This window comes from Malaclemys terrapin, chromosome 6 (genome assembly GCF_027887155.1).
Source record: "Malaclemys terrapin pileata isolate rMalTer1 chromosome 6, rMalTer1.hap1, whole genome shotgun sequence".
NCBI classification, from domain to species: Eukaryota; Metazoa; Chordata; order Testudines; family Emydidae; genus Malaclemys; species Malaclemys terrapin.
In genome coordinates this window covers 23,076,877-23,086,152 of record NC_071510.1, presented here as the reverse complement: position 1 = coordinate 23,086,152, position 9,276 = coordinate 23,076,877, and the positions used below count along the sequence as shown (strand labels likewise).

General features: G+C 39.5%; 1 protein-coding gene across 1 annotated transcript in view; it reads right to left on the bottom strand.

Moving 5' to 3' along the window:
* Window positions 1–749: 749 nt before the first annotated feature.
* The window catches only part of LOC128839802 (uncharacterized), a 28,116-nt gene continuing 19,589 nt past the window's right edge, over window positions 750–9,276 (bottom strand). Inside the window, exons 6-7 of the mRNA XM_054033082.1 lie at window positions 8,218–8,310; window positions 750–5,554 (exon numbers count right to left, since the gene is read on the bottom strand). Coding sequence (XP_053889057.1) covers window positions 5,369–5,554; window positions 8,218–8,310 — 279 coding nt within the window. The 3' untranslated portion in view covers window positions 750–5,368. The remainder of the gene's footprint in view (window positions 5,555–8,217; window positions 8,311–9,276) is intronic.

Genomic DNA, 9,276 nt, shown 5'->3' with positions numbered 1-9,276 from the left:
TGTAATATTTACTCGAAACAGGTTAGTCTACAGGACCTTAGTTTAAAATTTGCTTTAAAAATATTTCGTTAGTGTGTTGGTGAAGATAATAGAATCACATCTCTAAAAAATCCTTGTAGAGAGCCCTTAAAGGGACAACACCCCTTTCCTGCCAGATAGCTGGACAAAGGAATTTCCCTTTCTTTACTTCAGACTATTTGATTAACTTGTTTTAAGAGAATCCTCTAGCAAAATCAGTACCTTAGTAAGATGTAAAATCCTTTGTTATGCCTAAAATCTTTGGAAACATAATTTTTTTAAAAAAGAACAGGAGTACAAAAAAAGAACAGGAGTCCTGTTCTTTTTGCGGATACAGACTAACATGGCTGCTACTCTGAAACCTGTCATATTTTTTAAAGTTGGTGAAATTTCATAAATATGTCTATTGTTATGGAGCTCACACAAAGTAAATTAGTTCCCTTTTTCTAAAAGCAATGATCATTGTTATGAACACACTAAACCTCTGTGACTCATTAATTTAAAATAATATCTTTGTTTTAGTGAGTTTAAATATGTAGTAATCTGGAATGATTACTTTATGAAGGTTTAAGAGTACATTTAAAATATAAAATCATCTTAGAAATACTGATTAAGAAAATGTAAAACAGAGAAGAGCTGCATCATGTATTCCATAATATTTAATGTTGCATTCAGCAGGACAGCTGACTTGCCCTTACTACAAAGTTTTTGCAAATAAATATCTGACAAGCTTTAGGATATATCAAAAAAACCGTGATTGACATTTTTTATTCCAAAAGTTTAGTGCTTTTAATTAGGTACCTTTTGCATGGCCAGTCTTCACCTTCTGGCATGCAGTGGAAAACATGTTCCATTTTCTTTAGAAAGAAATTGCAGAAGAGTGTTTTTTTGTTTTTTTTCCAAATGTCATTTGCTTCATTTGGGTTCAGGGATTTGGCTGGAAGGGGGTGATCAGGGACGGGGAGGGAAGAGAGCAGGAAGATAGTTGAGAGAGGGTGGGGTCTGGGCAGAGTGGGTGCGGGGCCTGGGGCAGAGCAGGGGTGGAGTATGGGCGGGGCCACTGGTGGGCTGGGGAGCTAGCCTCCCCAAGTGGCAGCTTCACCCACCACCCATGACAGCAGGTAAGAGCAGGTCGGCTCCCGCCCACCCAGTGCACACTGCAGTTTCCTTAGGCAGGGGCCATATTCACAGAGCCAAATGCGCCGGCGCCGCACATTCTGTGTGAGGGAGAGGCTACGGGGGTCTCTACAGGGCACTGTGACTCTCCGCCACTGTAAGGTGGGCCGGGTGGCTTGGTATCCTTTGCTGCCTCATCCCTTCCCTCCCCATACCTGCCTGGGCTGTGAGCCCAGGCTGCCGTCGGGCACAGGGGCTCCAGTTTAATAATACTGTGTAGGGCCCCATAAATCCTAAGGAAGTTCCAATACGCTTATGAAAAGTGCCCAGTTTATTAAAAACATTTGATTTAGATGAAAAACTTTATACCAAATATCTGTTTGTAATAGTACATGCAAAGTAAAGTGATGTATATCACATTGTTACAGGTCTACCAATAATATTTTCAGAACTATATGAAATTTTACAACTCTATTTAACTATTGAATGCATAAAATATATATTTTTCATACTGTTAAAAGTTAGGGCTTAAATTTTCAAAAGTTCCCACTAATTCTGGTTGCCTAACTTGAGCTGCTTGATTTGCACATGTGCTCTGCCTCAACACATCTGAAAAATCAGCCCCTCAGTAAATCAAGTTGGGCTCTCAGAATCACTGAGTACTTTTGAAAGTGTTGGTTCACACTTTTTGCATACATAAATTAGATCAGATTTCAGCAATTCACCTATATTACTATGAATTCTGTTTACAGATTATGTTAATGAAGTTACCATTTGCTCTGTGTTTTCTGGAAGGTTATAAGTGAAATTACAATGTCCAAAACCAATATCTATCTAAATCCTTACAGGAACTACCAATGCTGCGTTTTATACTTGCTTATTTCCTTAAACATAAAATGTGATTTTTAAAAAGAAAAAGCCTTAGTTTGTTAAATATTTGAAGTAGGGCTGTCAATTAATCGCAGTTAACTCATGCGATTAACTCAAAAAAATTAATCGTGACTAATCGCACATATAACAATAGAATACCAAATGAAATTTATTAAATATTTTTGGATGTTTTTCTACATTTTCAATATTGATTTCAATTACATCACAGAATACAAAATGTACAGTGCTCACTTTATATTATTATTTTTTATTACAAGTATATGCACTGTAAAAATGATAAACAAAAGAGTCTATGTTCGTTTTAAGAACACTTTCACAGCAAATTTGACCAAATGCAAAGGTACCGATGTAAGATTTCTAAAAATAGCTATAGCACTCGACCCAAGGTTTAAGAATCTGAAATGCCATCCAAAATCTGAGAGGGACAAGGTGTGGAACATGCTTTGAGAAGCCTTAAAAGAGCAACACTCTGATGCAGAAATTACAGAACCCAAACCACCAAAAAAGAAAATCAACCTTCTGCTGGTGGCATCTGACTTAGATGATGAAAATGAACATATGTCAGTCTGCACTGCTTTGGATTGTTATCAAGCAGAACCCATCTTCAGCATGGAAGCATGTCCTCTGGAATGGTGGTTGAAGCATGAAGGGACATCTGAATCTTTAGCGCATCTGGCACGTAAATATCTTGCAACGCCAGCTACAACAGTGCCATGCGAGCGCCTGTTCTCACTTTCAGGTGACATTGTAAACACGAAGCAGGCAGCATTATCTCCTGCAAATGGTAATCAACCTTGTTTGTCTGAGTGATTGGCTGACCAAGAAGTAGGACTGAGTGGACTTGTAGGCTCTAAAGTTTTACATTGTTTTATTTTTATATAATTCTACATTTGTAAGTTCAACTTTCATTATTGTTTCAATTCACTTGTATGAGGTGAATTGAAAAATATTTTTTTTTGTTTTACAGTGCAAATATTTGTAATAAAAATAAATATAAAGTGAGCACTGTACACTTTGTATTCTGTGTTGTAATTGAAATTAACATATTTGAAAATGTAGTAAACAACCAAAAATATTTAATAATGGTATTCTATTGTTGTTTAATTTTTTTTAATCGCTTGACAGCCCTAATTTGAAATAGAAGGAGAGAGTGGAAAAAATGAGGCTGTGCATGTAAACAATCCAAGTGCAAGATAACTACATACTGCACATGTGGCACCACAATTCAAACTTTTACTATGGGCCTGATCCGAAGGCCATAGAAGTTAGGAAGAATTTTTCCAGTGACTTCAACTGGAAACACCTAAGACCAGTGAAGTAGCAGTTCCAGGAATTTAGCCAGTAGAGGGAGTGTTTTGTACATGAATGGGACCATCATATTGCTAATATTAATCAGTGGCACAACAGGCTCTAGAGTCTAGAGGCACAGAATGAATCCAAAATACCTGCACTTGGAAGCACTTTTCAAATATTCAAACTGAATTAGGGTCTTTGTTCTCCTGCCGTCTCTCTCAAAATAAATGTATTGTGAGATACTGTTGTGTAATGACATTTAGTTTAATTCATGGGTGTGCAACATAACAGATAGTTCTAGTTATCAATTAAAGTCACTCAAGTCTGTGTTTCATCCCATGGAGATTTCAAATCATGAAGACCCAGTGCAATGCACATTGAAGTCAATGGCTGTCTTTTACTGATTTAAATGGTGTCTAATCAGACACCTGGATCCATAAGAATTTTTAGTCAAAACGAAGGGGTTATGTCAGAATCTCTTAATTGTTTATTGAGCAGCAAAGTTCTTTGGTTTCTTCACAGGTTTGGCACACATTCTCTCTATTTAAAGAGTATAACAGGGTGTTAGCCCAGCAGTAGCATTATGCATGGCTATGAGGGAAAATTAAGTTCTGTTTCTGTTCTTGCATGGTCTCGCACAACTTTGAAGCCTTTTCTACTAGAGAATTGCTTGGTTGCAACTTGGCCTAGTATGATTGAGTGTTCACATTAGGTTTCCTGCTTCAGGTGCACACAGTATATATATCCGCACAGAACATTCTCTGCAAATGTTGTGGGACCTGTGCATTGTTTCACCAAACCTGCAGTTCCAGGTATAGTATCCTGGAGCAGTTGCGTAACGTCTGATATTTAAAGCCTGGTTTGCTGTGGTGTAGTCATTTACACCAGAGCAAAATGAGTTTAAGCGGTTATGAAATCAATGGTAGTGTTTTACACCTACTTTACACTGGGTAAATAACTAAGTAAGGTGCTGGGAAATGGAGAATCAGAGCCATGATGTCTAGATCCACTACTTCATATTTCTGGTTTGTTCCTTTACCTATTTCAGATGGCTCTGTCCTGCACAAGGCCTGCTGCAAGCCCAAGGTAAGAAGCTTGAGTTTATTCTTTGAATTCATTTATTCAGACACTTATTTCAATTTTTGTTTGTACTGTTTTGTACTTTGCTCTGTATCTGAGCTAAAGATTTCCTCTCTATTGTGTTTCCCTCTAGGATCGAGTTGGGAATTGATCAGACCAAAGTTCACAGGGAGCACATCCTTCCATGATGCCCAATCTGCCCTCTTCCTGCTAATGCAGTGGGATTCTCAGGCCATGCAGCTGTTTTTTTGGTGGGGGTGGAAAGATGAAGAATGGGGGCTGGAGTAGCTTGGAAAGGTAAATGGATTTACTTGGGGGGTGGTAAAGAAGATGGAATAGCTTTGCTGTTAGCCTTTAACTACTAGCCCTCTGTCCTTATGCTCTTTTTTTCAGATCTCCAGGGTGGGAGCAGAATAGCTGGTGCAGCAAAGACTCAGTAAAGTAAGTACATTGTACACACACATTCACGTACATGTAGTGGCTGCTGAATAATTATTAATCTCCTTCATGGTTTTTCAGGTGAATTTATGTGTGACATTTAAGAAATACAGTTTCTTATTACAAAATGTAATATTAAGTGTTATATTTTCTGTGATTCTCTCTTCCTATTTTTGGGTCCCTGCTGTTATGTTCCCAACTTCCTAAATCAGCCTCCTTTAAAGTATAAATATAATGTCAAGGAAAAAAAAAAGTTACCAAACAATTGCTTTTTTTTCTAAAACACTGCTAGCCATCCCTCCTCTAAATTACATACTTCGCTCAGGTACAGTATATTTAAAACACAAAATAACCTCTCCCTTAGACATCAAAAATAGTGAATCATGAAACAGAGGCTATAGAAAAACTTGATACAAAACTAAGGAACTTAATCCCCCCGTGATCTCAATCTCCCTTCATTTCTATTTTGTATTGGCTCATTTCAGGGGCTGTGTACATACTTGAGTCATTGCAAGGTCTGGGGAACTATGTATCACACATATGCCACCTTGAAATAGAAGTCTTTTCCTGTATCAGCATCTGTTTCTTTCATCTTGCATAGATCAACGGAGTCCTTGTTCACATGAAGGTAGTAGTTCTGATCCTTATAACACTGAAACCTTACTGAATCTTCTTCGTTGTAATGCATGATGAACAGCTGGTTTTCTTGTTTAGTCAACTATGAAAAACACACAAAGTGATGCATGTATAGTAAGGCCTGTGTTTCTAAAAAATCTCTGCTGTGAAAAGTTAAAATAGAGATGCTGCTGACTTATTACATTTTTTTAAAATGTAATAGTCTCCCTTTATCAGGTGAAGTGCGTCTGTCAGTACAGAGTCTGAACCTCATGGAAGGCCTGCTCACCTTTAGGACAATACAGAGATAGCTGCGAAAAACTTTCCTGCCAGGTATCCAAGGCACTGGAGCTGGGTAGGCCCAAACACCTAAAGCAGTCTTCTACCACTATTAAGAGCAGCAACATTTTTCCTCAGGGCCATTTCTTTGCTCAAGACCCTTTTTGTTTTTCATCTTATTCTTTTCTTAACTTCTCTTCATTCCTCTGCTGCCTTCAAGAACTGCCTCCAGCTGCTAATTTCAGGCCAAAGTTCTAAGAGAGGTGAAGACCATGCCACCTGCATCAGTGAGTGCACCTTCTCAGATGGGACTCATATGCTACACCTACCACTGCCAGACTCGCCCCTCCCTTAATGCTTTTGATACCATAACACTGAGAAGAGAAGGAGCAAGACAAAGTGCAACACACAGGTATGGACTTGACAGTTTCTCCCTCCACCCATCACACACAGTCTGATGGCAGACTATTCCAGGCTCTGGTTCCAGTGAGTCCTCTCAGGTTTCCCATCCCCACTCCTTTAAGACCATCTTTGTAAATCCCCTCCATTCTCTCAAGGCTGGGGTCTAATATCTGATTGGACACCCTGTATCACTGGAATTGGCTGGCCCTATACTACATACCACGAGATCCCAACTGCCCTGGTTTTACCCCATGTAGTTCCCTTGGGAACAGTTCCCTCTGACTAAGATCATCCTGACCTGGCATTTCTTTATTTACACCAATGGAAAAGCAAATTAAAGTGTAGTAGATACCTCTTAAAATTGTCAAAGAGACTTCAGACCTCTGAAAGCTTTGTCCTCCTCAGAAAGGGAAATTTTCCTCACCCTCTACTCCTTGGACTTCACTTTTTACTCTGTCTCTGATTCAGAGACTTGTTCCAGAAATGCAAAGCAAACTATTTACTAGGACTTCTGTCCTAGAAAGAGAAAGTGCTCCCAGGAACATCTTAAAATAGAAGGGGGGAAATAAACAAAACACAACCAACCTTTCCTGCAGTTCCTCTGTTTTCTTAGGTTACCAGAAAGATCAAGAGAGATCAAGTCAAAGTTATCATCACTCCTTTCTGGCTTAGGAGACATGCTCCTTCATGTATTAGAAATGGCAGCTGTCCATCTTGGTCTTTTTCAATTTCTCCAGACCAACTTTTCTGGGACCAGTCCTATACCTGAACCCATCCAGTCTGAAACTTACTGCCTTTAAGTGGAGACTGACATTTAAATTTGTCTAGACCTGAAAAAGGAGCTCAAAAAGCTTGTCTTTTCTGCCAAATGAAGTTGGTTCAATAAAAGCCCACCTTGTCAATTTAAATTTGAAGACCATTAAGTTAACCTGATTGTGCCTTTGGGTGCTACCATAATATAACTGCTTTTGATAATAAACTAAGTTGTCTGAAACTTCCATTTTCCACTGGATTAGGATGTCTGTTTAGAGAAAATATGCCAAAGCCACCAAACTAATGTATTTTTGTGTGTTCACAAAATATCCATTATCCATGTCTACCTACAGGCCAGTTAAAAACAAGACTTTCTACACTGAAATGTGGTAAGCTGACACCCAATTGTCTGTTCACATTCACAAGATATTACAATGTTGTTTCATAGTCTTCTACTGATACAGATTTAAGTCTTAAGGTCCTGCAGTGGAGTAGTTCATTCTGAATTTCTGGTTTATGTTTGGTGTCTGTCAACTTCCCTTTTCTGGGTCTACTGCTTGTTAGATTCCAGTAGTTCTGACTTCAGATGAGTGCAGGGCCGGCTCCAGGCACCAGCTCAGCAAGCAGGTGCTTGGGGCAGCAAGTCGGGCTCTTCAACAGCAATTTGGCGACGGGTCCCTTGGTCCCTCTCAGAGGGAAGGACCCGCCGCCGAATTGCCGCCGAAGAAGAAAGCGGCGCGGTGGAGCTGCTGCCGATCACGATCGCAGCTTTTTTTTTTTTTTTTTTCCCCCGCCACTTGGAGCGGCAAAAACCCTGGAGCCAGCCCAGGATGAGTAGATGCACTGCTCTTGAGAATGGGACAGTTTTGCCTCCCTGTAAGCTGGTCTTCTCATAAGCATATATCCATCAGGCCAGAGTCCCCGTCCTTTTCTTCTTTCTGTTCCAGCTGTGATGTGTATTTGCAATAAGGACTTTAGCTTTCGTACTGAAAGTCTCTGTTGGCTCTCATGTCTGGGCTTGCCCAACTCCAGTGCTCTGGAATTACTGTGGGAAAACTTCTCTATCTTCTAAGTTCTAGTCTAAGCCTAAAGGTTGACTCTGAACTGATGGATGCACTCCTAGAAGTTGACCACCAATTCACAGGTAAGCCATCGTTACTCTTTCACTTAATGTTAAAAATCAAAAAGAATAGGAATATGGGTAATTATTGGTGAAATGTAAATGATATCCATTTGTAGCAAATGGGATCGAAGCATCAGGGTTGTGCCCCTTGCACAGTTCCACCTATTGCATAGGTGTGTGCACACTTATTTGTCTTTCTGGCCACATACCTGACTGGGGTCAGGAGCGCCACCTGTAATCTCTTCCATGCTGCGTCCTGCCACCATACGACCCCGTGGTGCCTTACCATTTGGATTCAAGACCTGTGAAGACAGCCACCAAAATTGGAGTTTCCCTTCCTATTCTGATCTATATTAACCATGGGTTGTACCATCAATGCCTGACTAATTCTAAACAAAACTATCCCAATCCCTCTTATGGGAAATTTAAAGAATTTAAGAGACTTAGTGACCACCTATACTGCAAAATGAACTGGGTGGAGACCAGTTACAATAAGATAGTTCCTCAACTTGGTTCAAAACACAATTCCATCTTGCAGCATAGATGGGACTGAATCATGTTTTTATTATATTCCCATAGTATGTTACAGCTATGGGGACCTAATCTATGCCAATTGAGCTCAAGGAAAATGTTCATATCCTTCTGGAGGAGAATAGGGCCCATGGACTTTCTAATGTTGTCAGTTTTGAGAAACTTAAAACCTATTCATTGAAAGCTGGAACTATGTATGAACCATGTCAGGGAATGCTGAGGTATGATCTGGATCTTCAGAACAGTTCATTTACCAGTGACAACAGTTGTAGTGCAGGGTTCAAATCTTTCTAGATTATGTGGTACCCATTTCAGACAAGCAATTTGTGGACATTTAATCTCTGAATCAGGAAAATCCCTTGTAAGTACTTGCTCTCCTGTATTTTAATAGGAGTGCCTTTACTCATTCTCTCACAAAATGTGTTCTATAGAAAGTGAATTGTAAATTAAAAAGAAACAAAAAACAAAGTTTTTCAAATTTAACATGAGGAAGTGACACAGGGTTTGCCTACAGTAGGAAAAGCAGTCCGGGATAGCTATCCCGTTTCCCCTAGCATAGATACTGGTTGACACTTTTTTTGCCTCAATTTAGTTGGTTGAGATCCATCTTTAGACATCCTTCTGGAGTCAATCAGAACCAGTTAATTCAAAGTAAAAGTTGTTATCTTATAACACTAGGGTAACCAAACCTTGATTGCTTTTCCTAATCTAGACAAACCCTCAATGTAGAACAACAA